Source organism: Acanthopagrus latus, chromosome 1 (genome assembly GCF_904848185.1).
Source record: "Acanthopagrus latus isolate v.2019 chromosome 1, fAcaLat1.1, whole genome shotgun sequence".
NCBI lineage: Eukaryota > Metazoa > Chordata > Actinopteri > Spariformes > Sparidae > Acanthopagrus > Acanthopagrus latus.
The window spans coordinates 23722956-23750265 of NC_051039.1; the positions used below are offsets into that span (position 1 = coordinate 23722956).

The 27310-nt window shown below is 41.2% G+C and overlaps 3 protein-coding genes across 3 annotated transcripts; 2 read left to right on the forward strand and 1 right to left on the reverse strand.

The window, feature by feature from the left end:
- Positions 1–11534: 11534 nt before the first annotated feature.
- On the forward strand, positions 11535–16348 carry fgf8b (fibroblast growth factor 8 b). The gene is made up of 6 exons (XM_037114984.1): positions 11535–12099; positions 12179–12644; positions 12744–12780; positions 13381–13561; positions 15090–15196; positions 15482–16348. Exons 2-6 carry the CDS (start codon positions 12586–12588, stop codon positions 15776–15778), a joined length of 681 nt encoding a protein of 226 aa, XP_036970879.1. The 5' UTR covers positions 11535–12099; positions 12179–12585; the 3' UTR covers positions 15779–16348.
- Positions 16349–17522: 1174 nt separating this feature from the next.
- dpcd (deleted in primary ciliary dyskinesia homolog (mouse)) lies at positions 17523–20804 on the reverse strand. The gene is made up of 6 exons (XM_037114991.1): positions 20666–20804; positions 19975–20055; positions 19764–19888; positions 19298–19431; positions 19030–19132; positions 17523–18531 (listed from the first exon to the last, which is right to left on the reverse strand). Exons 1-6 carry the CDS (start codon positions 20727–20729, stop codon positions 18427–18429), a joined length of 612 nt encoding a protein of 203 aa, XP_036970886.1. The 5' UTR covers positions 20730–20804; the 3' UTR covers positions 17523–18426.
- A 65-nt stretch (positions 20805–20869) lies between these two features.
- poll (polymerase (DNA directed), lambda) lies at positions 20870–27148 on the forward strand. Its single transcript, XM_037114942.1, has 9 exons — positions 20870–21021; positions 22159–22302; positions 22492–22789; positions 22955–23072; positions 23156–23494; positions 23678–23851; positions 24845–24973; positions 25559–25727; positions 25820–27148. The coding sequence occupies exons 2-9, from the start codon at positions 22188–22190 to the stop codon at positions 26179–26181; spliced, it is 1704 nt and encodes a 567-aa protein (XP_036970837.1). The 5' UTR covers positions 20870–21021; positions 22159–22187; the 3' UTR covers positions 26182–27148.
- The last annotated feature ends 162 nt before the right edge of the window (positions 27149–27310 follow it).

The following is a 27310-nucleotide window of genomic DNA, read 5'->3' on the forward strand; positions in this document are numbered from 1 at the left end:
CCAGAGGGAGGATGTTACTAGCTGCAAAACAGACAGGAAGTTGACTAAAATAACAACAACGCTTACAGCAGCTTTATGTTTGGACACAGCCAGGCAAGTTGTTTACCCCTGTTGGCTGTCTGTAGGCTAGAGGCTAAGCTAACCAGCTCAGAATGGTATCAAACACGTTTTTTTTAACAAAAGGCCTCTTCCTTTAACATCTGCACTGGGCGCTGCAGTAATAATGTATTTTTCTAGGCTAAAGTCTAATGTGCGCTTCGTTTATATTCAGCCATTTCTAAAATGTCTTCCTATTTTCCTGCAGTCTTGTTTTGCTTGAACCTTTGAATGAAACTGAACAAAAGGCCCCATCTGTATCCGTATGTGTATCTAACATAGAGTTAACCCAGAAAAGAGCATCACACTGGTTCATTAAAAAAACATGATAGAAAGGAGGAATTATATTTAAAAGATGATGTTAGGCTCTGAAGGAGCTACACTGCGGTCAAAGTCACCATCAGTGTATACATTTTCTATTAAGTGATCGATCTACAAGCTGTGAAGTAAGAGAGAAGTCCACATGTTAAGTCAACCTATAAAGATGGACTAGTGAGTTGAGTTGTTAGCAACTGCCTTTATGGTGACATATATACGCACGACTGGGGTATTTACTGTCTTAGTTTGTGTTGTGGAAGAAAACATGAAAAACGCTTCAGCTTTTGTTTAGACAGGCCTTATTTCTGGCATTCAACCGAAAATCCTTTCAAAAGCACCACTGACTACCTGACACTGCTACTGTCCTGTTTAAAGTTCAAATTTGTTGCACCCACTGATTAAAAGGAAACTGTTCTGCAGGCAGTGAGCACCAGTCCAACATTAGAGAGTGATTCATCTTTGTGAGGATGCTTCGCTGGTTTGAACAGGAAATGTCGGCCATGCATAGTCATCAATTGGCTCAGTGTGACGCTGTGAGACATTTTATCAATCATAAGTGGATTCCAGTGATGAAAAACAAGCCAAATTAACAAAAATGTATAATTTAATTGTGTATTTCATGATAATCTCTGTTCTTAGAGAGGAACCATCTGAACATTTGAGTCTGATATTCTCTCGGACGTGAATGTTTGAAGTGTTTCAAGGGTTAAGCCCTCAGTTGGACGGAGGAGATAGGGGCTGAGAGCAGCCCATGAATCCTGGAGTCTCTGCAGGCACAGCATGGTAAAATAATTAAGCTTGCCTTTGAAGGGGACTAAACAAACACAACAGCACTCAACACCACCCCGTCCACGCTCTATACTTTCTTCCTCCCTGCTTTAAAGTAGACTTTCCTTCTCTGCTTTCTCACTCTGTTACCTGCCATACTCGCGTATACCAGCTGCCCTCCCACCCATATTTCTCGTCCCTTCATCTTCCTTTTTTTGTTCACATTTTGCAGTCGCGCTCTCCGTGCAGATTCTCCTGGGGAGGAAGGGTGGAGAGAGGGAGAGGAGGGCCAGGTGATTCACAGGTCAGGTTTTTACATCTTCCAAAGTTGGCTTTAAAGTGAGGAGGGAAACTGAGCTGCTGGAATACTTAACTAGTAATCCATAAGTGTTATGATACTATTAAAGTCCCCTCTGTTAAGTAGCCCTTTAAAACACTTGACAATAAGGGAATGGAAAACGTGTGATCTGATTCTTCTTGGTATTATAGGTTCTAATGATGTTAAACACGAGTGGGAACTTCAGTAAGTGTGTTGTTGTAGTTTTTATTATTTTTATTTTATGCATGGAGAAGCTGAATATTGCTACTGTACACTCATGCCTTTATATATTTAAGATACGGTGTGTTGTCTGATACACGGTACCATGAACAGTAGTATTAGCAGCAGCATCTCAATGAATACACATTAAGCATGCACCTATTTTATATATAGGTTTATAGTGTTTCTAATATATTTGTTAAATCCATTCAAAAACTTTGCAGGCGAGACCTTTAAACAAACAAGATATAGTGTTAACTAAATAGATTAAGTGGTGCTTGTAGGCCTTATTTAAAAAAAAAAAAAGTTTGGATGAAGTCTGGCTAGCTGTTTCCCCGATTTTCCGGTATTTATGCTAAACTAAGTGGCTGCTAGCTCAGCTATTTAGCATACAGACATGAGTGTGCTATCAATCTTCTCAGTTATATCTCGGCAAGAGAGAGAATAAGGGTCCTTCACAAAATGTCATCCATACAGTGGTGTAGGGATGATGGCTAACAGCGAAAGTTAGCATTGTCCTGGTTCCCTCGACAAAAGCCTACTGGACTATTGAATCGGATTTTGGGTTACTGCTATTATTATTATGATACTCACACAAGCAATATAATCTTCACAGATGAACACACACGATTTTCAAAGCGTAAATTAATGAGTCTCTGTGTTTGGCATGATGACGTTTAATGTCCCCAACAACTTCTGTAGTCCCCCTTTCCACTTGTTAGCAACCGCCGTTTTTATTATGCCGTATAAAAAAAACCCTGTAAATATCTGTGGTAACCACAGACCTTATTTCAGGTATTAAACTGAAAACTCATTAAAAAAAAAAAACATTGACACAGAGACGAAGGAACAGGAAGTGCAAAAACGCAAAGTGATTTCTGGGTTTTAGGAGTTAATACTACACTCTGTTCCCTTTAAATAAGATGACACATTTTATCTGATTACTTGTTTGCTTTTTCCTGCAGCTACCAGTCTTTCAGCTAAGCTAACAGAAAACAGACATGGCTGTCACTAATTGGGATTAAGTCATGTAAAAATCACACATGGCACATGATAGCTAGAAGGTTCAGCACACCAAAGAAAGTCAATTACATCAAATTGACAGTCCCACACACACGCCCTGGCCAAAGATACACACATAAGATTGCCATAAGTGCACACTTATGGCAATCTATAGCAATCATGAAACCAAGTCACTACAGAAAGTACAACCCTGTCCAACACAAACAAATCAGCTAATAGAGACAGTGCACAGTGTGGCTGGTATGTACAGAGTGGCAACAATAGGATTAGAAAGCCTAAAACAGAGCAGTTATAAAACAGAGAAGCTATTCGAGCCGTACCCATGGGGATGGTATGGATTGTCACCAATTGCTCATTTTTTTTTATTATATCCACCTCTTGGAGGAGTGTGAGGAATTTTAAAACCAGGACGGTGATCTCACCACAGAGTGGACTGATGGTGATGATGCATGAGGGACATTACGTTCAGCTTCAAAACTCCAGTTCCTCTTTCTTATTTTTCAGAAGCTGAGGCAGAAGTACTGTCCGTAATGCCAGAGATCAGAAATGTGTCCATTAGTCTTCGATTCATGCTGTTTGGCGGTGAAATGAACATTGAGTTAATATCTACTCACCCCATGCTGATGGGAAGTCATGTTTCGTTGTCCACAAAACATTTCTGGAGCTTCACAGCAAAACAACATTGCAGCATTCTCCTAAACAACTGAAATAGTCTGAAGAGTTTTATCTCAGACCAAAGGTGTGTTTCGACAGTACATGTGTCGAACTGTAGACGCTGTGCAGTTGCAAACAAAGTCAATTAAAAGACATGACGTGACAGTCCATAAGTGCAGAGCGATGATAGAAGAGGTGAGACTGAAGGAAAACGACAGAAAGATCTGGGAAGTTCTTGGTGAGTGCTGAGTTTGGTCAAAGACTGAGCTGAACACAAACACACTCCCTTGCACAGATCTCGAGCAGGGGACCAAAATAAGATGACAATGGATTGTCACATTTGTTATGTACCCCTTTTCTTGTTTTTGCAATTCTGGCATGAATGCTTAAAAATACACATTGAAATGAACTGACAATTATTAATAATGATCACAAAGCAGCCAATTTGAAAGACGTATTGTTTTAAATTGTTTATTGTTGAGCTATAATTTAAATGTTTGACTGTTGTTTTTTTAAGGAACAAAATGCATGATGGATTCCATTTTATGTGATGTCTATCTTCTGAGTTAATGAGAAGCAGGTTCCTGATGGACTATATATATACTGCATATAATGCACTGGAGGATGATGCTGATTAATGTCTCAAACTCTGAAGTTTTTGACATTTCATCTATAACTCTGTGAAATGTTAACCTCCTACATGGAAATCTGGCAGAGCTACAACCAATCCAAAGCTTTGAAGGATGAAATCAACAGAGAAAATAAGAAATTATGACATTGGCCTACTCCACACGTACATGTTTTTTTTTTTTTTTTTTGTCAGGTCAGGTTTAATTTCCTGAATTACATATCTCATAGCTGAGTTCGACCCAGAAGTGACCATCCCTGACACCCAGTTCTCAATTTGTTTTTGTGCAATTTGGAACGGGGAAAGGGAGCAGGTGAATCCTGTTGCAGATGGATATAGTCTAAACCAGAGGTGTTTCAAGTTTCAGATGGACAAGCTGTAACCGCAAGTAAACTTTATGGAGAGAGATAAAGAAGAAAAGTAAAGGTGGAAGAAGAATCAACATAATCTAATTTGAATGGAGGAAAACTTAGTATGATAACAAGCAAACGAGAAAGAGAGATAAAGAAAAACAGAGGGCGATAAAGGCAGAGAGAGAAAGGGAGTGGAGAAAAAGAGCGAGAGAGAGAGAGAGAGAGAGAGAGAGAGAGAGAGAGGCAGGGGGAGGTATGATTCCCAGAGGACCATTGAATTTTCGTTTCTTTCTTCTCTGCGTTTTTCATGGTCCTCTCACTCCCAGGTCTGCACAGCTGTTTCAGGGCCGGGGACTTCTTTCTCCAGAGCCCAGATGAAAGAGCCGCCCTAAGCAGCCCTGCAGGTAGGTCTGTTAAAGCCATTGCTCTGGCTGTCCACTGCCTAGCACATGAAATAAAAAAAGGCGCGGGGGGGGGGGCATAGAAGAGGGAGAGGGGGGAAAACAGAGGATGTAAAAACAGGGATGAGGAGAAACTCAAAGAAGAGGGAGAAAAGGAACAGAGGACAGAGATGACAGACAAGGAGAAGAGATGAAGATGGAGATGGAGGAGTGAGGGAGAAACCAGAGAGGGAGGGGAGGATACCTGCCCTCAGCCACCCCAGACCTCCACCACCACCACCACCACCTCCTCCTCCTCACCACCCCCCGATACCAGGAATGATGTCTGCTTTTATTGACTTTGTTAAACCATTTTCAATGCTACTTCCTATGTGTTTACAAGACAGTAAATCACGGTCCATTCGGGGTGGGGGGTTATGGGGTGAAATACGGGGGGAAACATCCAAGTCGCTGGGAAGGAAGATCACTGCAGCGGAGCCAACGACAACTCTGCAGCTTTCTAGCTCACTGCCACGCACCTTTCCCCCGGGGGAACCGACGGGGATGCCACTGTGGGCCGGTTTGTCTTCATTGCTCTGCTTTTCATCTGTTGTGACACGAGCAAAATGAGTAATTTAAGACTTAAAAACAGAAAGAAATGGCCAAACAGAACGGCGCTTCACTCAACAGTTGTTAAAGGCTTCAACAGAGAGCCTCATTTAATATCACTGGGAGCACCACTCAAAGTCGTTATGCAAACACATTCGGGTTATGGCAAAATTGGGTCCCTTAATCACTTCTACACACCGGGGTCATTCCCAGACAGTCGTTTCATCCAGTTAAAAAGTCATTCAAGCTCTCCGCGCCGCTCAAACACGAGTAAGTACTTCAAACGTCATTCGGTGGCGAGAACTTTGACTTGATTTTCCAAATTTTCCCACAGTAACAATTTTCTCAGGCACTGGCATTGTGACACCGCCACATACACACTCGCTCATACAGGCGACACACTCAGCAAATCATCACTGTGTGACTGAGCTGCTCCGAGTGACTGAAAGGTAGACAGGCAACCCCCGCCCCCCTAATGATTACCTCATTTTAATGGCACCGAACAGGAGAATTACTGTCCCTCTCACGCTGTCTTTCCATCAGTCCAAATTCATTTTTAAGATGACAATAAAAAAAGGAAAAAAAAAAGAAACTCTAGAAGAATTTTTCAGTGTAGGGAAGGGAATTCATCAAGGCACCGACTTAGAAAAAAGTTTTTTCATTGGTTGATAGGCGGCATCTTTTTGTCCAGTCTCATTAGTGCAAAAACAAAATGGGCTTGATGTGTTTTCCAGAAAAATGTTGTGTACAGCTCTGAATGCGATACATGGAACTAAGAACATGTCTACATAAAAAGGAGGCTCATAAGGCGCAACAAATATCTTCACTAATATAATTTTATCAGCTAGTTTAGTGGCTGGTTTGCTACAAACATTGCGCTCTCTTAACCTGCTAATAGCTTTAGCAGCACATCCACATATACTCTGGTCATATGAAGGTAAACAACAAAAGTGGGCGCTAGTTGCTCAGTGTTTTTCTTTTATTTGAGAAGCATTTGATTAATTGATTGTTGTCAGGATGTTAAGAGATTTTCTACAAATAAGTAAAAAAAAAATGCAAATGACTTGCTAAATTTTCGTGCCATGGCCCCTAAGAACTTAATTACAGCCATGTTAGTGAGTCAGTAATCACCAGAGATGGTAATAAACTACAAAGTTAGCAGCTGTAAATGTAAAAAGTCATTGATACATCTTTAGTTAAGATATGAAGCCTGTAGTTGTGAATGCTAATAAGTTGTAAACAAAGACATTTTGGTACAGATCCAGAACCATTCTCCCAAAGATCAGCAGCCAGTTGAACCACTGGAGGATAAAATGACAAAGCAGGTGTCGGAGGAGGACAAATATCAACCACAACCCGGCAACCAAAACGTTGTTCTTATTATAAAGCATTCATTAATAATTGATCTTACATAAATAAGGGTTACTTACAAAGCCAAGTATCCATTTTTATCAGTTGTCATTGTCATTCATATTTTCTACTAAATTTGCATTCCAAGTCCACTAATACCACATTTGTCATCCATCCAACATGTCCTGCTGCACCAGGAACACACTGTCACTTTCAGCGATGTTGAACGTGTGAGCCGGCATGCTCTCGAGCCAGTTCAAGGTAAGTTACTGGTGTGTGTGGTCACAGGCACATTATGTGGTTCACGTTGTCGCAACAAAGCAGCAGTGCATAATTACAACAGGTTGATTGAGGAGTTTGTCTTCTAAAAAGCCACTGAGGTTTGGGCGGTGAGCGACAGTGCTACCAGATGACACCGAGAATCACAACATCCCACATATTCTTTCCGACCAAAGTCGCTCACACACTCACACACACACACACACACACACACTCTCACATATTCTGTTCGTCTTCCTCTCTGGCTCTGTTTTTTCTCTTCCTCTATGGTGTCTACCTTTCCATTGGCTCTGCCTTATGCAAGAGTGTGTATTTTTATGTCTCGCATTAGCTAGGGGGAATAATACCTCTCACTGAATGGTAGTCTGCTCTGGGGCCTTTTCAGACATTCAGTCACTCCTCTTCTAAGAATAACCAATGTGCATGTTTGCCAAAAAGTTCCTCTCTGTGATTTCTTTTTCACAGCCCTCAATGATTGCTGTTTTTGTACCTCATTCGCTGATACCGGGGCCTTGCTTTAGTTAGCAAACTGTGATCCAAATGAGAATAGCAGCATTGGGAGGCTGAAGAGAAAAGGCAAAAGAATCAGGATCTGGGGCAAAACTTGGACCCGCATCAACTCTTTCTCAAACTCATTAAGAGGCCAGAAAAGCTGGTCACTAGAGAATCTCAGGAGTGAGGCAGCAGACAGTTAGGTATGTAAAACACGAGAATAAAAAATGATAGCTTTTGATCGTGTTTCACAGAAACCTTTCATGTGCAGTCTGGAGAATTTTAGCCAAACCTGTCTGACAGGCCACCTTAACAAAGTGTCATTTACATTTGCAGAGACGGAGTTGTTTCTAAATTGTAAGTGGCTGCTGTAGACTGGAGGGAAGTGAAATAGATGAATCGACTGCACAGTGCCGTAACAAATGCTCTCAGTGAAGTTTTTATTTTTTTTTTAAAATCAGTTAGGACTGGGGGGCAAATACTGTGTGTGAGAATAACTAGCCATGACTTACATACTTTGAATATTAAAGGAGAAGTCCAACATTTTGGGAAATACACTTGCCAAACCCAATCAAAAAATAAATGTTGGAAATGCACGCTGCTGCAAACCACACATATGTTGAAACTTAACATTACTGTGTGTTCAATTTTAAGTTTCATGTTGTGACTAAGGATAGCACAATTGTTGGCCTGGCTGATTATTGGGACCGCTATTCATTTTTCCGATAATCGTTTTTTGTTTCCAATAGCAGATCGAAATCATTTATTTAAAGTGCACTACTTTGGCTCTGATGCAGCAGCGTTTGTTCTCTGTCTGTAGTCACCACTCTGTGGTCTCACTCAATGTCCCACCCACAACACTATCTGATTGGTTACCCATCAAAAGTAATAGCTTATTAGCACCGAATAATCAGAATCTGCAAAGTGACTAAAAAAACAAAAAACAAAAAAAACCATAGGTAATCAAATAAATCTTGAGGAGTGGAAGTTTTAAGTAGCAGAACTGTACTTCAGTACAGTACTTGAGTAAATTGTAGTTACATTCTATCGCTGCTTATTCTCAACTTTGACACTAACATTTTCATTTTTACTGCAAATATGGTATATGTGTTACAACCACCACCCCTTCTCCTCATGACATGAAAGTCAGCTTATATACGTGGAATCTCAACTTGACATGTAAAAATGTAGATATGATCTGCCTGACACTGACTAATTTAACGTAGCCATGGTTTGCAGAAATCTTCAATACCAACATCCTGTTCTGATAATTGGGCTGGGAAACAAAAGGGAAACATTCACAAAACAATTAGGCCTGCTAGCACCTCTGCTACTCACTAATTAACACGTTGCATCTTGATTCTTTAAGCCAAGGTGTGAGAACATCATACTGTGGTTTTACTGGGGGTTATGTGTGGGACTATTTCTTGGCCCGGTGCAGTGAGTTCCTGGAGTCGCTGTGACGTTGCCAGGCAGCAAGTGTAGACTTATATCAAGAGTACAAGTATGAGAGTGGGATCAATCTTCTCATCTAACGCTCAGCAAGAAAGCAAGGAGGCACATTTTCCAAAAGGTCAAACTATTTCTTTAAGAACATGTGGATTTTCCATATCGGTACAAGTGATTTTTTAACATCAGAACAAATAATAACTTAATAACGAATAAACAATAAACAATAAACAAGCTCTTCACTCACTTCATACGATTGACTATGATATGTAACGATTAAATGAGAAACAAACGAAACACTGATCTTGTAGTTTCTTCAGCATGCTCATACACTCTGTCCATCTTGTGCAGTTTGAATAAAGAACTACATGAAAAAGCCTAATGTATGACCTATATATTTTTTTCACCATCACACATATTTGAAAGCCATCACAATAACATCTTAAGTATTTTTTTTCCATGTATTTGAATTCTTCCCACCGGCTGTTATTGTCAGCTATCACTGAGAATGTGGGAAAATAGACAGCTTTCCTAGCAATCAGGACGCAGGACTTGTGTCATTGTCTGGTCTTGGCTAACCCAAGGCCATGACAGGAGTAAACAAGGAAGCAAGCTGGCAAGTATCTTACAGAGAACAAAAGCCATCTTGCAATGAAGTAGTGCTGAATTTTTCCAGCATATGAGACTCAGCTGCCTGTTTGAAGAGGGGATGTGAAAAACTTAAAATTGTTTAATTAATCTGGATAATGAAACACAGGCACACTGAAGGGGGTTTCAGAGAGCAGAAATTTCCGACTGATGACATTCACGTTCTTTAAAAGATGAACAACAGAAATTACTATTATTTACATTAAACCACTGCAATGATGACCTACTCTAGTCTGTGAAACCACATGAAAATTCATTCATCCAATCTGAATTTGACATGAGCTACAGTATGCAGTGGAACTTGACTAAAAAGAAATGTTTCTGCCTGAGAATAATGTGTGGATTTAACTTCAGAGTGAGTTAGAGTGGGTTTAAAATAAACAGAGACCCAACATGTAGAGGACTCCAGCTTTCCTCTTCTTAATCAAATTTTCTTTCAGTGACTCGTGACAGGACTGATCTCTGCAGGTTCATGTGCACTTTTGATGCATCATTGTGTGGTCTTCATAAAACTCTATAATTATCATGCATGTGGATTTCATATTTGGATGTGCGTTCACTGCTTCATAAGGGGTCAAATACAAAAGAACAAAGCTGAATTGTTCCAGGTGGCAAAATCACTGGTTGCTGCGTCCCGCTGGAACTAATAAGGCAGGTCCATTTTCACCCACTAAATCCCCTGCATTGGCTGAAATGACTGATTTACAGCTAAGACATTGACCAAACTCACATAATTATATAGATATATATTATAGTCTTGTACAGCTGTTGTGTGTGAGGGGTGCCAAAGTTTCCCCTAACGTTCACACACAGAGCACCCACAGGTAAGAGTCGATGTCCAAGAGTTGGTGTTGGCTCATTAGGACGATAATCCGATTTGAGTCTTGAAGTCAGTAAACCGATACTGTAGATTAACACTTCTGTTCTGATTTAAAGCATATGTTTAGAAACTGATGTCACATAAAATTTGTTTCACTCGTGGTATCCTGAGGATACAAAAGTGATTTATCATAGGAAGAGTTGCCTGATGTTTATGCGCTGTTACCTTTAGTCATAGTTTTCCAGAACTTGTGAATTCAGTCATCTGTACACACAGGAACAGTGGAGAGAGGGAATCAAATGTCACATTTGTTTCACAATTCCATCGATTTTATTTGTTTAAAGCACTGGAGTTTAATTAACATTTAAAATCTGTTGTGAATTTCTTACGCCACTCAAAACCAAATAGAAAGACAGTTGTTCTATCTCAAAGTCAAGAGGGAAATGTTAACATTTTAACACAGGTGGAATAAAATGTCACATCTTGGGGGTGGACAGAATCTGGATTATATAGATGCTAACAATATATTAAATGCAATACTTCACCTCACTTATTAGCTGTGACATTGGCTATTTTTCAAAAATATACTTGATTCAAAGATTAAAAAGCTACTGCAAAATCTTTATTCACAGCCATTTTCTGGTTGTGTTGGACTGAACAAGGCATCTGTCCCAAGTGATAAAGTTTAAACTTTCCTCCCTCCCGCCCCCTTTCTTCCCCACCAGACGAATGTGAAACGCTCACGTCCCCGTGAAGAAAAAACCTGCCACTTTGTTGTCACAAAGAATAATTACAATGTAATTGCATGATGTAGTTGCATGAAAGCATGCTGTGAGAGGAGCAGACCAGGGCCCCGGTTGCAGACTCTTGAAAATCAAACCAGGATTGTGAAAAAGTTATGGAGGAATGGTTGTGAGCGAGAGAGAGCATTTGTATCCAAGGTGAAGGCTTTAGATGTTATGTGAAAACCATTCTGTGTCATGTGTTCACATGGAATACATATTACTTACATATGTAGGATGAAAAAGTACATCAAGGTCTGTCTGGAGGGACCACCAAACAACCTCTAACCTGCAGCCAGGGAATAAGTTAATGTAACTGTAGATTTTCTTAAGTACATGCCAGGGAATTTTCCATGTGGACATTTGTGCCTATAGAAAACCACTGTGATTTTACAGGGATGAAGACACAGAAATATCCTGACATGGGAATGAATGCTTGGTTAAAAACACTGAACATAAACGACCTGCTGATATCAGATATTTTGTGTGAGGGTCTTAGGTGCATGTTAACGCACAAATAAGCTCCTCTCTTCATGACAGACTTCACATTTTTAATCCTTAATCTCTGAGGCGGTTTAATTAGACGCACTCAACTTGTTAATGAATGCTGCGTTTAAGGACCTGTAAGCAAAGAGGTGCAGGCAAAGCGTTTTAATAAGTATTCAGTTTCAAATTGGCTCCAGCTTGAACGCTCCGCCTGCTCTCGTCGAGGATATTGACTTTCCCGCAAGTTAAAGTATTTAAATGTAGAGGGAGACAGATGCTGTATGCGGACTGGAGGCGACCACAAGAAACACACGTGTGGGAGGATGGTTGACGTTGGAGTTTTACTATCTGTGCATCTTATAGAAGGACGGCTGTGGCAGCGGGGCTGTAACTGCGCACAAGACGAGTAAAGCCGCGTTGCTGCCGGTGGGATTCATTCAGTTGTTGTTATTGTTTTTTTGTTTTCCTTTTTTTTTATTTTTATTATTCAATCTCTCATTTTCAGGAAATTCACGGGGCGCATCTAAGCGCTGGTGCGCAAAGACCCGTGCGTAAATCCTAAAATAATCCGTCACAGGATTTATTGCGACTCGAAACCTCAATCAAGAGCTTCCTCACTTGAGAGAGTGATTGACACGAGGGGGATCTGATGGAGGTCGTTCGGTGACAGCAACACTTTCTCCCGACTTTCAGTCTGGATTGGCACCGCGGCGCATTCAAACGTCTGGACTTCCTACAGTACAGTGAAGAGTGGATCCTCTACCCGCACGAGACTGACAGTTTTTGGATCTCTTAATTCTCACGGCTATCGCTTTCTGTGTGCAACAAGACGAGGATAAAAACCGAGCTGAAATCCCCACCAGGAGGAACTTTATTTCCTAGAGCTTCCAGCACCGCACCAGTGGAGTATTCATGAAGCAATATTTGAACTATTACAAGATGAGGCTGAGAACATCGAGGTTAGGTTATCTGTAAGTAAAGAGGTGGCAAGATTATATATTTTTATCTCGCTGAATTCGAGCAACGGGTTGGACGTTTTAATTTATATTTTTCTGTCCCCCCCCCCGCAGGTTAATCCAGTTCACGGCGCTTTGCTTTTACGCACAGGTAACTCACATTTTCACTTCAATAAAAAGCATTAATGACGCGTAAAGTTCTGTAATTAAGTGAGTTAAAGTTAACAGGTATGCAGGCGCCGCGCTCAGCGGCGTATAGTTCAGCGTCTGTACATCTGCAATAGGCTGCAATAACAATGAAAACATTTTATTATGAGCGCTATGGCAATTGGCAACAATTCAAACATCTTGAAAAGAGGTACGCTCCGGCCTAAAAAGTGATGGTTAAAACACATGTGGATGGAGAACGGCTGAAATGAGAAAAAAAGAAGTCAAGAAGGGGTGAAAGATCATCGGTGGTAAAAACAAACTAAAGGGAAATGTCATCCCCGAGGGTCCCTGAAAGCATCTCCAAGAAGATACAGTACATGTACAAATAAATGAGCTAAGAAGAGGCAGGACGAGCTGTTTAAACGTGATGAATGACATAATGAACTGTGGGCCCAGGCCTCGGCTGTTTGACTGGCAAGCTTCAGTCTCCTCACAGTTAACATTTTTCAAGCTTTCCAGAGATGCTAAGAAAAAAAAATATCTGCGACATTAAAAAGTAATTTCGTATTTTTCACGACATGTGTTTCCTATTGTCCGACAGAACACTGTGCAGTCTCCTCCTAACTTCAAGCACCATGTCACCGAGCAGAGCCGGCTGTCGGACCGGATGAGCCGCAGGTTGACGCGAACCTACCAGCTGTACAGCAGAACCAGCGGGAAACACGTCCAGGTCCTGGCCAACAAGAGGGTCAACGCCAATGGGGACGACGGCGCGGTGCATGGTGAGTGAAATAACGACCGGAGTGCGGGGCTAGAAAAGAGAAAATACAGTTAGCAGTGATTTAAAGAGCTTTCAACGCAATTTATAATTACGAAAAACTAATTCAGAGTTCATGTAACCGCTGATCTTGACAGTAAAAGGCAGACATACACAGTCAAGTCAATTAATGAGTCAAATGTGCAAAATATCGCGAGAACACGTCATCTTATTTGTACCCATTTAAACATTTTGCTAATAGCCTAGCTAAAAACTCCCTCTAAGTGACCTATTGAATTACACACTCACAGATAGCCATAAAACAAATAGTTTAAGACAGGCCCACATGCTAATCCGTTCAGTTTTTTTTTATCGTCTCTGAAATGATGAAGAAACTTTTCTTGAAGCCCTTTTAAGACGAGATGAATCAAAAGCGATGACAGCCAGAGGCCGTCGTCTCTCACATTTAAATGCGTTCAGACCCCATGAAAACAATAAAATAGGAAACATGTTAGCGGGAATTGTTTAAATTCAATGGCGCACGGGGTGCTGTTGAAAGGCAGTGTAAATGATGTCGTCTTTGGCAGGCTGAAGGGAAACGCTTGAGCCAGGAGAAACAGTAGCAGCGATTGTAAACATCGTTAGTGGCATCAATATGGCCGCCCTTTACGGCCTTAGGAAGATGATTTATTTATGTCACGCGCTGCTTGTCTAGCAAGTCCTTGACACCTGCCATGATGGACTTCAGAGAGACACTTTGTTTCAGGGGGAAAACTGTCTTTAACTTAACTTAAAGGGAGCAGAATTCCTGTCACCAAAGGATTTTTTTTGGTGTGTCTAGCCATCTTTCCACCACAGCCACCACCATCCGTCCTCTGTGCCTGCTGCCTGCCTTTTTGGAGGCCCATTTTATGAGGAATTTTCATTGCATTACAACTCAATGTATGACTCAATTTATAAGGCACGGTGAAGTCAGCATCTTCACTTTATACCTTTTCCTCTCCTTGCCTCTCCTGTGTGCTCTTTTGTCTTTTACATTTCTCAGGTCTACACACACACACACTCGCACAGAGGGAGAGTCAGTCATGCACACATTGGCTACGCGTCCTAAGTGGGTGTCACTCTTGTAACCGGCCCAAATCTGACCGCTGCTCTGTGCTTGTGGCTGTGTCCCTGACCGCAGTATTCTCACTCTCCTTTATCCCCAGTCTGAACTGCATCACAGCACAGCCTTTACAGACATTTCGACAACAATCATGCCGTGCAAAATCACTATCATTCGGTGCTCTTTTGGAAGGCTTGCGTGCCATTGTTAAAGACGGCCACCGGATCATAAAAGGGTTAAGAGGGGATCTATATGTTACCTCCACGGTTCTGGTTCACCGGCTGTTTCAAAAACAATTGAATGCCATTTCATGATCTAATTCAAATTTATTACAGCGTCCACTAATACATTCTGTGGTAAGACATGCTGAGGGCATTTGTCTCGTTCGCTAACATCATAATCTGCATGCCTGTCATCTCATTATCTGTGCTCTGTTTTGTCTGTGCAGCTAAACTGGAGGTGGAGACAGACTCTTTTGGAAGTCGTATCCGTATTAAAGGGGTGAAGACAGGATACTACATATGTATGAACAAGCGGGGGAAGCTGATCGGCAAGGTAATCTGGAATTCATAGTTTTGTGGCTGCATATGACCAAAGCAACATCTTGAAGTTTGTTTGTCTCTCGGAAATGTTTTTACAGATTTGCAGCTTATGGGGACACATTGTTGAGACACATTCGAAGCCAGAGCAAATTTGATTTTCAGATTTGTCTGAGCAGACCTCTTAAGGTTTCAAAGGGTATTTGATTGTCTGGAAAATAAAGACGATCCTCTTTCCACTTCCTGGAAATTGTCCAAAATACCTCAGCTTCTCCCTCCCTTTTTTTTTTTCTTTCCCCAGCGGAAAGGACGAGGCAAAGACTGCATCTTCACGGAGATTGTTCTGGAAAACAACTACACTGCGCTCCAGAACGCCAAGTACGAGGGCTGGTACATGGCTTTCACACGCAAGGGGCGCCCGAGGAAGGCCTCCAAGACCAAGCAGCACCAGAGGGAGGCCCACTTCATGAAGCGCCTACCCAGGGGGCACTTGCTGAGCGAGAGGAGACCGTTTGATGTCCTTCCTCTCGCCGTCCCCGTACACCCTGTGAGCAAGCGGACTAAACATTCCCATCACCAGCGCTCAGGGGGCCGCTGAGGACTGAAACCACTGAGGGAGAACTGTGGACAGACCAGCCACAGGAGAACCACTACAAGAGAAATGAAGTGCTCCCCGAGAAATTAACTTTTACAGTCAAGTGCCCATACACTTTTTGCCTCATTTTGTGGACTTATGTAATTCTTTGTACTGGATTGTATGTAAACATTGACTATCTAATCTGCTAGTTATTTCCAATTCAGACAGACTTTAGGACAGATTTTTACTTATTAAATCAGGGGGAATTGAAGCGCAGAAGTGTTCAACAATATTGTCATGAGTGAAAACCTTTGGTTAGAAGTTAATCAGCTCAGCAACAAAGAATGTTTAAAAAGAGAAGTGAGTACAATGAAGCTAGACACGGCAGCTATATGTGGATTTTCTTGTGGTTACAGCATTTGAGTCTCAGTTGACATGCTATCTTGCCTTTAGGAGGCCATTATGGAGGATTTTTAACCTGTTTTTTTTTTCTACATATATGAATATATTTTTACTGTAAAAATGTAAATGATGTCAAATGATGGAAATATTTATTGTAGAGTGTATATTAAAACCACTAAAGAATCCGTTCACAGGCTGCTTGGCTTTTCTCTTGTGCGGTTGTTTTGGGATTGAAAGCCAGCATACATTGTTGGTTGCCCCCAAAATCTGTTGTTTCTTCTTCTTCAAGCTGGAGACCCAGATAACTGAGGGGCAATATCTGTGACAGGCTACTGAATTCAATGTGCTCAGCAAGTGAGACTTGGGCCTGAATGGCCCAAGCTATGCATTAAAAGCGATGAGGTCAGCCCACCATTTTGGCCCAAACAAAGGTTACCACCATGTAGTTGCATTTCTCACGATCGCACACCGTAACCCTCTGATCAAATGGGCCCTTTGTGAAACCTCATATAAAAGGGCATGTTATACAATAGTGGGTTCGAATAATAACACGAGGAGGGGTCAGTTATCAAAAAGAAGCCAGTCACACAGGGAGGGGTAAGGGGCTGGGAGGGAGAGGGGTAGCAGAAAAAGCATCAGGGCCTGTGTGGCAAAATGTGGCATCGGCTGAAAGAGGGGGAATGGCTGGGAAGAGGCATTCGGGAATGAAAGGGAGGCAGAAAAGAAACCCTCTTCCCAGAGGCAGTTGAGCATGACCGTCAGAGGCCAAACGACAGGGGAGGAAGAAGACCCTGAACAGAGGGGACTCGGCTGCTCTCACAGTGCATGAGCTGGATGTCCAATTTGTTAGTTGGTGTTTGCTGCAGCAGGAATTTGTTTTGACAGCAGCTCGAGCCCTGAAGATTGTAAAGCATTAAAATAAATAAGGACAATTAAGACCTCAGAATGGATGCTTGGGGTTTAAGGCATCATGAACTTCTTACATGACATTTTTTTTAGGGACGCATTAAGTCTACTTCAAAAACTAGACACCACCTAATCAAGTACGTATGAATGCGTTTTTGTCAAAAGCCTTTCTTTAAAAAAAAAAAAAAAAAAATCAAGTCCCTCACAGGAATTTGCAAAACAACCCAAGCGACTGGGTTCAAAATGTTTTCTTGTATTCCTATTCTTCCCATCTGGAAGAGGACAAAGCACAATAGTGAGAGAGACCTGTGGTTTTGTCTCTGCCTTTTGCACTTGCTCTCTGGGTTTGGACAAGTGGTTAAAAAATGCAAGGAATCATAAGGTTGAAACAATCTATATTTAAATGTCATTGTCTCTTTTAAACGGCACTGTTCTTTTTTTATCCACTGTCTAAGTATTTCTGGTTGGAGAGTGTTTTTATTTAATTGAACTTGGTGAAAAAGTAGACAAATATCCCATCCAGAAGCATCGATCTATACAATTATTTTTTCTTCTGTACATATCACACATACAGATCATTGACTTCAAAAATCCAAAAGCATGAAATGCTGTCTTAGTTAAAATATATTATCAATAATAATAAGAAGAAGAAAAATAAATCCCTCCAACATTTGCACCCATTACTTGCATGTGTCAATGGAGTTCTGTCTTGAGACCTCAGGGTCAGAGCGACCCCCTGTTGCAAAGGGTAACAGTAACACTAGCCTGCTCGCTGACCAGGGTTTCAGTAATGGCTTTCAGGGTGGCCCACTACATACAAGGAACATGAGGGTATTCAGTTAACACAAATGGGATGTGCTCGTAACAGTGACCCCGGAACGAACAGGGATGAGGCATTGTGTGTTTTGAGTGTTTTACAAGGACATCAATGAAAGGAAGGGTTGTAGGTTATGTGACCCCCATCAAAACGGCTCCCTAGTAGGTTTGCACAAATAGAGTCTGTTGTGATACAAGTTGAAATTTCCCTACAAAAGATCTTTATGTGAATTGTTAAATAATATTTCTGTGAAATAAATCATTTAGGAAAACGCAGTAAGTAAATCAATCTTATTGTGAGACTGCAGAACAATATATTTGTCTGTATCAAATATAAATGTCGAGACAAATTACAACAATAGCAACTCTAATAAATGGAGCCCAATTAGTAGACACATGTAGAAGCGTTAAACCATTAACAAGGCACTGTGCAAAGGTCTTCTCAATGATGGGATCCACTGAAGAAAAATGCATGAACGCTCCGAGCAGCGAGGCTCTGCTTTAAATGCAACACAGAATGATTCCCTCGCTCCCACAGTCAGAATTCATTGAGTTTTGCAGTCGACGTCCCCGTCACCCGTCCCCTTCAGTTTCTTCAGCTCCTTCATTAGCTCCTGTTCAAGGGTTAAGATCTCCTTGGGTTTCTTGTACTGGACAGGAGAGAGGAAAAGGCTGTTTCTTCAAAATTCCACTCAAATTTCCTCCTGCAAATCCCTCAGTATAATGAAGTTGAAAGAGTATAAAATAGACAACAAGTATCATGAAAGAGGAATTATTGTAGGCATAACAAAAAATGGGAACACTCAGGAGTGACAGGTGCACAGGGGGAAAAACTACCAAGGAGTACAAAACATCTTCATCTCTTCCTTGTAATTAGCATAAACTGCTTTAATGAACAAAATTAAACTTTTATGGACACAAACATTGTCAACATTGACAAATTCTGGGATATTTTTCTTTGGATTTGTAAAAAAAAGAAAGCAAAAAAAAGAAGTGTTTTCCAGATATTCTCATTATTATTCCACTGAGATGATGAACACATATCCAAGAATCTGCCTTTGATGCTTTCAGCTGTATATTTAAAGCATTATGTATTATAATATTAAAGGTATTGAATCATTAACTTAACATAGAATTGTAGGACTTACGCTGACAATTAAAGTGTTGTTGGCGTGAGTGAAGCTGAGGGCAGAGCCGTCCAATGGGAGCTGACTGCGATCTAAATCAACAACAGGGAACTTCTTATAATACCTGTGAAGACATGGAGAGAATGTCATAGGTCTTCATGCCACTGAATAGACTAATGTATTGTAAACAGTGCCATCTATAGGGTGGGCACGAGGATTACATGCAACAAGTGTACAAAACCGCAGGAATGAAAAAGAAAACAAAAACAGTGCTCTCGTGCAATTTTACTTTTTGTTTGAGGTTTTTATGATGATGCATCGCTCAGATGGCTCCACCGAAACACTGAAGACATCTTTGGGGTAGGGAAGGTTGCGTATTCTCCACTGAAAGCTGGTCTTTGTGTCTTTACGCATGAACAGAGGCTGTGGAAACAGAAATCATGTGAATTTTAGCAGAAGCTACTTACAACAATTCATATATTCATAAACTGATGGTGGTGGCTGCCTTGCAAGGTGCCGACCAGCACATCAGGAGCAGTTTGGGGTTCAGTATCTTGCCCTAGGACACTTCGACATGCAGACTAGGGGACTCGAACCAGCGGCCTTCCAATAACAAGACGCTGGCTCTACTGATGAGCATGCTATGGCTTTTCATTCAAATGCATTTTACAGACATTAAAGGCATCAAACTGAACTAAAACAAATAAATAAAGTGATTCAAGTCAAAGTGTTAGATAACATAGAGGAATACCCACGTTGGAGCAATTCTCCTTGATCACCTCCGAATCCAAAGAAGTTACAGGGCCTGCAAGTGGCTCCCCAACCTCCACCTGCCATGTGCCCTGGGCTCCAAGTGTGCTTTTATTTCGCCACTTTCGGACTGTGAAGTATAAGGTTTTCTAAGATACATAAATGTCATTGGAATTGAGAATGACTGCTGTGTGCAGCTGACCACCTGTTGCTTACCGATGAGCTCATCTGTTTGCAAGTCATACTCTTCTGCCATTTCTTTTCCATCTGTGAAAAGGTAGTGGATCTTCCTTTTTCCTGGAATGGGACACTGTTAAGATTTATCATACAAACTAAAAAATAAATCAGCATTACATGTGATCAGTCCGAGGAAAGTAAGCAATATATTAAACATGGATTTCACTCCAGAAACACACAAATATTGTGGTTAATTGAGTTGTGTTCAAATTAAACTGATGTTACTGCAGTAAATAGACATAGAATTGACGGATAAAGTGTAGTTATTCATCACGGATCGCTGTAAGGTAAGCAGAGATGCCAACAGACTTGCTAATTAGATGAGATGCTTCTGTAAATATTGTGCCTCTTATATTGGACACACTGGAAACTGAGCTACATTTGCGACGGGTTGTTAATAATTATCTCTTTTAGTGATTTTTTTTTACTGTCTACAACGTTTAAACAACGCGTTTTGATATACCGCAGGGTCAGTTGTGCCACCTGCTTGTTGATCACCTAACAGTAATGTTAGCTGTAAAGCTAGCTAGCTAAGTCTGATAGCTAGTCTGATTTAACATTTAAAAAAAAAAATAATAAACGCTTGGCAAAACGACACTGAAAATGGCGAGTTGACACGGCCAAATCTTTACATTCTAAAATATTTTCCCCTCCTTTGTAAGTTACTCACCGTCGTGTATTAATGCTGTTTTCTTAGATGATTTTAGGGTATCAATCCAGCTCTGCACAGCCATGTTCCTAGAAGATGTTGCCCACCCGGCCACTTCCGGACTCAACGGTATCCACAGCAACCGAGGTGACTACGCAAACTAAATAGAAAAATATTAATTAAATAATTAAAATTTGTCATGATCAAAGCTCTACAAAATACCACACTATATGTATATATTAGAGTATGACTTGGATATAATTATAAAACAGAAAAAACAACCCCTTAACTAAATAATTGACCCGGAAGTGAAACATTTGAATGGAATTCTGTCCGTTCCTCCTGGTATCAGTACGAATGGTTCCATCTGAACAGGGGTAAGAGCCAAAACATTACAGTTTAAAGAGTTTTCTGCCGCCAATGCACAATTGCGTTTAGATATTTAGGAGTGAATTAAAGTGCACTTTTAATGTTGAGTGAAAAAGCTAATTCAAAGACCGACTGCTTGGTGTTTCCAACGTTAGCATATTAAGCTAAAGGTAGTTAGCCAACACAGTATTGTGAAAACAAAGGTCGACTTCTCTGTTTACAAAATAATATATTTACTCATACTATAAAGTAAACACTAATTTGTCAGTGCAGAGCAACTGTACGAGCACTGTGTGTGGCTGTTTTGTACTAAATGTGAGCTATTCGAGATGACAGACCTCAATCAAAGTGCAGTGCTAAGTGAAGTACCTGGAACTTTCCCAGATCGCTGCCTGTTACTTTATACTGACAGTTCCACTAGACTCCAAAGAGGGAGGGATTTAGTCTTTGTGGGGGTTAAATGACAGCTGTAGTTACTAGTTATTTTATAGATTAATACTTTACTTTTAGCCTTAATGATAATGCTATCATATATAATGTAAATACAGATGAAACATCCAATAGTTGGAGTAGTTAAAATTAGCTCCAACTTGACCAGACACAACATTTTAATGCAACTGACACATGAAAGCAAGTAATGATAAGCCAGTATTATAATAATCATAACTTGAAACCATCTTTAGATGGGGTCACACCAGATTCAGACCCCTGACTCATGAGTCATTACTGCGTTATTACAGAAGTACTTCGTGCTTATAGGTCAGGGCGCATCCACGTTTGAATATGGCCTTCATTTTGATCTCAGCTACATACCTCTATGTCTCAGGACTGTATCTTCCATGGTTTTGACACTATCAGTGTCTCACACACAGCTGACGCTGTCATGGCTGGTAAATATGGCAGTAAAAGGGGGCATCCTGTCCTCGGAATGTGTGTCTTAATGATTGATATTAAAGGGTTCAAAATGATAAAACCCAACAAACGGCAGATATTATTTTCAAGAGTTGAATACATAATTAAGTCTATTTTCCATTGTGAACCCACCACATACTATGGTATTGGTATTGTGGATAATTAGTAGCTTGTGTTCCACATATGTGGTTGTGTTTTAGTCTTTAACTTCACAATTGTGCTTCATGTCACAGGCCAGCGGCGTCCCCCTTCAAGACACAAGATGGAGCCTCGTCATGGGATTCTGAAAGCCTTTCCCAAAGTTAAACGCGCCAAGGTGTTACCTGGAAAAGACGCACCCCCAGTAAAGAAGAAACCTGATGAATGTGACATCACAGGTTGGTACTGTTTTTGTGTGCCTGCCTTCGTGTGAGAGAGAGTGACTGCAAATAAATATGAAAATATGGCATGAAATTAATACGCAAAGCCGGTCACAAGAGATGTATTAAGAAGAAGAAAATACTGACAACACCAAAATAGAGTCTTGAAAATGCATAATGGTAACGCATTTCTGTCTTCTGTCCTAGGGAACACATTCAGTGGGATCACAGTGTACATCCTGCCTGCTGGAATAGGAAACGCCAGATCCCAGATATTTCAAAGACAAATTCAGCAGAATGGAGGACGGACAGAGAGTTCACTCTGTCCCAGTGTCACTCATGTTGTTGTAGATGACAACATGGACATGGACAGGGCTCTGCGCTTACTCAAAGTGGCTTGTATGCCCTCTGGAGTCCAACTGGTGAAATGCACATGGCTGAGCCTGTGCATCAGTGAGAAACAGCTGTTGGATGTTGCCAGCTACAGCCTGCTTATACCGCAGAGGTTAATGAGCTAATACTGTTATAGAAGTCAATAAAGCTGTTATCTGTATTTGTATCTCATGGTGTTTCCACTTTAACACTTATACAAACACTTGCGCAGGCGATGGTGAAAATGTATTCACTTAAAATTTAAGTATTTACAAAACTCTAACTTCTCTCCACTCAGGGAATCTGAAACAGTGCATGAAACTATTAAGGAAGAGTTGCCGGATGTCAAGCCTGCTGCAGCAACTATTTTAGAGCCAGTGTCTGATCAAACCAAGCCAAAGGAGGCCATAAACGCGGTAGGTGTCCAAGAACACACAAAAACAACAAGAATGTGTCTGTTGGCTTGTTATTATGGTTTTACATTACCCCTCAATCCCAGACCGTCCCAGACACCAAAGAGGAAGCACGAGGAGAGGAAGACGGGGTTTCTCAGAGTGACCTGGAAGCTCTCATCACCGGCCAGCACCCCAAAGAGGAGAGTCCTGGCCCCAGCCTCGACCCCGGTCCGGACTCCGCTGCTCAGAAGGTGGTCTCGGGGAAGTGGGTCTGTGCCCAGTCCTCTCAGTCCAAAACTAATAACTTCAACAAGCACATCACAGACAAACTAGAAGTGCTGGCCAAGGCCTACACACACCAGGGGGACAAGTGGAGGGCGCTGAGCTACTCCAAGGCTGTCAACGCTCTGAAGAGTTACCACAAGCCTGTTACATCGTATCAGGTAAATGAACACAGATGTTTTCTACATTATTTTGTTGGTAAGGACAGTAACGTGTGTAGTTGTTGGATACACTGTAATAAGTACTTTTTGTTCAATTACAGACCAATTTTAGTCTACAATACAGTGATTATTTTTGGGGGGATATTGCTAATTAATCACAACCTTTCCTTTCATTTGTTTTAGGAGGCTTGTCAGATACCAGGAATTGGGAAACGCATGGCTGACAAAATTGATGAGATCATGGAGAGCGGTCACTTGCGGAAGCTAGATCACATTGGGGAGTCTGTGCCAGTACTGGAGCTTTTTACTAACATCTGGGGTGCAGGAACTAAGACTGCACAGCTGTGGTACCAACAGGTAAAGTACATGTAAACACACACATTTCAAGCCTCATTTACTTATCATTTAACAGCACCATAGTTGCAAAATGAAACTGAATTTGGTCCTTTGATGCTGCATCACATCACAGGCACAAAGAAAACAAAACAAACTATTTTAAAGAGTGGCATGTGAAGATGAAGTTAGGAGAATCACATCCTGAGGAATGAAGCTGGTCTGTAGTCTGTTACTAATAATCTCAATGTGACAGTTTGCAGTTGAAGGACTTCAGCTTCGCACTTTCTCTTTTGGAACAAGGGTATTCACATCCAAGTACAATTTTCAACACAGTGACAATATTTATATATCACTCAGAACAACTTTGTACTGAGTGGACCCAAACCATGACAGCAAAAGATCCCCCACAGAATAAAGGAGCCATTTTTTGATATTTTCTTCCTCTAATTTGTTATGTTTGAGGTCACTAAGAAGCAGCGTCACTATTATATGACGTGTCCACCACAGAGCACTGATCTTGTCAAAAAGCTACTTAAAAACAAATTGAACAGATCATCATCTAGAGTGTTTGTTTATATTATACATTAAGAAATACATAGTGTCTGTCAGGTAGTGGATCCTAATTAATCAGGAGCTCTTTCATCAGAGGCTTCTTTTTAAAGTGTGTGGCCTTCATCACAATCCTTAAGGAGGAGTAAGTGGTGGGTTGGAAATGACATTTAATCCTATTCAAAATGGCAATAAACAAGAATTCTGCTCCAACGTGTCATTATAAAGTAAATGTTGATTGCACAATAATGACAACATCTGTGTTTACATTAGTTTCCCATAGCCTCACTTTAACTTTGGTATTTTGTTTGCCATCTGGCATGAATAGTGATAACAATAATAGCAGCTGGAAATGCTACAAAGAATAAAGTTTTCTGTTTTCACTTTAAGCTAATACCTAAGGCAAGAAGGAAATATATTCTCTATTCTTTGAACATGTTTCTAAAAATGTTATTTGTCTTGTAGGGATTTCGCACATTGGATGACATCCGCACAAAAGCCCACCTAAGCAATACTCAGAAAATAGGACTGAAGCACTACGATGACTTTCTAGACCGAATGCCTCGAGAAGAAGCAGCAGCAATAGAGACCGTGGTAACGCACCTTCATTTGTCCTGTATGTATTATCTACATGTACCATTCTGCAACGACGCCTGAAATATGTTTGCACCTTTCACCACTTCTGTAGGTTTAGACAAGTTAACATAGAGGTGAGATATCTGAAAAATTTTGCTTCCCTAACTGACTGAAATTTGGAATCTGAAGGCTTAAAGCAGGAAACAGTCTGAGTCAGCGTTCCTTTACTGCCTGATAATGTGAAAACCAGACTGTGTGCTCACAAAGTGGAGCGTCCCAAAGGGGAAAACTTACTCTTGAAAGTTGCTGCATCTTAAGTTATCCAGATACCTGTTCACTCCAGAGCGTTGAGCACAACGCTAGTTGTTTTCATATTGTATTACTTAGATTTTCTTTTTTTCCTCCGAAGCTGCCAGATAGAAAGTGCACATGAGATAGATGACTAAAGCATGTGTACTCCCCCAGGCTTGTCAGAATAATATGTGATGCTTTAGCGAGCTTACCTCCCAGTATTTGGCTGGGATCAGGTAAAAGCTTGCTTGTTTGCCAGTTTTTTTTAAAAAGCATCACTTCAGGATGGATGATAGCTTCTGTGTTGTGCAGGTGAGGGATGCTGTCCAGGCCATAGACCCACACCTGGTGGCGATGGCATGTGGCTCCTACCGCCGCGGAAAGGCCACATGTGGCGACGTTGACGTGCTTATCTCTCATCCCGATGGCAAGTCCCACAAGGGCGTTTTCAGCAAAGTGTTACAGAGCCTCCATGACAGTGGTAAGCTCTATCTTTTATGGGGGTGTTCTCACGTTGCACTTAAAAGCTTGTTTTTCTTGAGAGAAACTTTCAAAAAACTGTTTATTTCTCAGGTTTTTTGACAGATGACCTTGTTAGCCACGAGGAGAATGGAGAGCAGAAGAAATACATGGGCGTGTGCCGTTTGCCAGGACCCGGCCAGCGCCACCGCAGGCTTGACATCATAGTGGTGCCCTACAGCGAGTTCGCCTGCGCGCTCATGTACTTCACCGGGTCGGCACACTTCAACCGCTCGATGAGGGCTATGGCAAAGACAAGAAACATGAGCTTGTCGGAGCATTCGCTCAATGAAAACGTGGTGCGGCAGGGTAGCTTGAAGGTGTATGGCGGCACTCCACTTGCCACACCGACAGAGAAGGATGTTTTTCGTGTTTTAGGCATACCATACAGGAAGCCTCATGAAAGGGACTGGTGATGAACTGCCCAACACGATGCATTTGCTGTTTTTATAGAGAATGATGATGATGAATGATGACGATTGAGACTGCAATTATGCTCAAACAGCAGATTTTAAGGATGTTTTACTGCTCCGCAGATCATGCAAGAGCCCCTCTTTGACTTGAATGCTCATTTTTAATGTACAAACTAAAGGGTTGAGTTCACTCACATCTTATTTTTATCTTATCTGTCCCCCCCCAGGTTGTTAAGTGATATATGTGCCAAGATGTTTTGGCATCCACCACTGAAAGCTCTGCTGCCAAACCAGTACAATGAATTGAATGTTGTTGTAGCTCCACAGCCCTCAAACAATATTACTTTTAGAGACAGCCTTGCTGATAGATACAAGGTGCCCTGTGGAGTTCTCTTGTAGACAAAATTTTTAATGTTTACAATCACTTTTACTCACAGTGGCACATTGTGAGGATCCTTAAGGACAGTCAAATGTGTTGAATGCATCTCCTTCCTCACAAAATATTTGCTAAGACAATTGTTTATATATAATTGTTAACACACATTGTTAACACACATTTTTACTAGCTAGTAGTTCTCTTCCCTAGAATCCCTTCAGATGATAAATGTAGAAAATAATAATAATTGTGTGAACAATGTGAAACTGGCAGCAGGAATGTGTATTATCAGGATCAGAATCGGTATTCCTTATTGTCGATCATGTGGTCACTAGTACATCCTCATGCATATGCTCCGTACGCCTCCATTGTGCTGGGCTGGCCGCAAAGGTTTAAATGGCAAACGTCTCAAGCTTCAGTAGATAAATCCAAAACTATCGCATGTTTAGGCACCACCAGGGTAAGTGCAAAAATATGGGATTTTGCAAGCTGGGTGAACTAGCCCTTTAAAGACGTCTTAATATGGGAAATGCTTGACACTATGTTTGCTGGAAGATGAGTAATGATAATAAAACATGCTAAATGGCGGTGGCAGCTCTCTCTCGTGTATCTAACTCTATTTCTCAGAGCAGGCGTTGACTGGCCCCTGGTACAATGGAGATCCGCTCTCCCATTACTTGTTATGCTTTTTTCGAAATTGGATCTTGGGGGAAGAGGACCGTCCTGCGAACACGTGCTCCCATAAACCACAGAAGA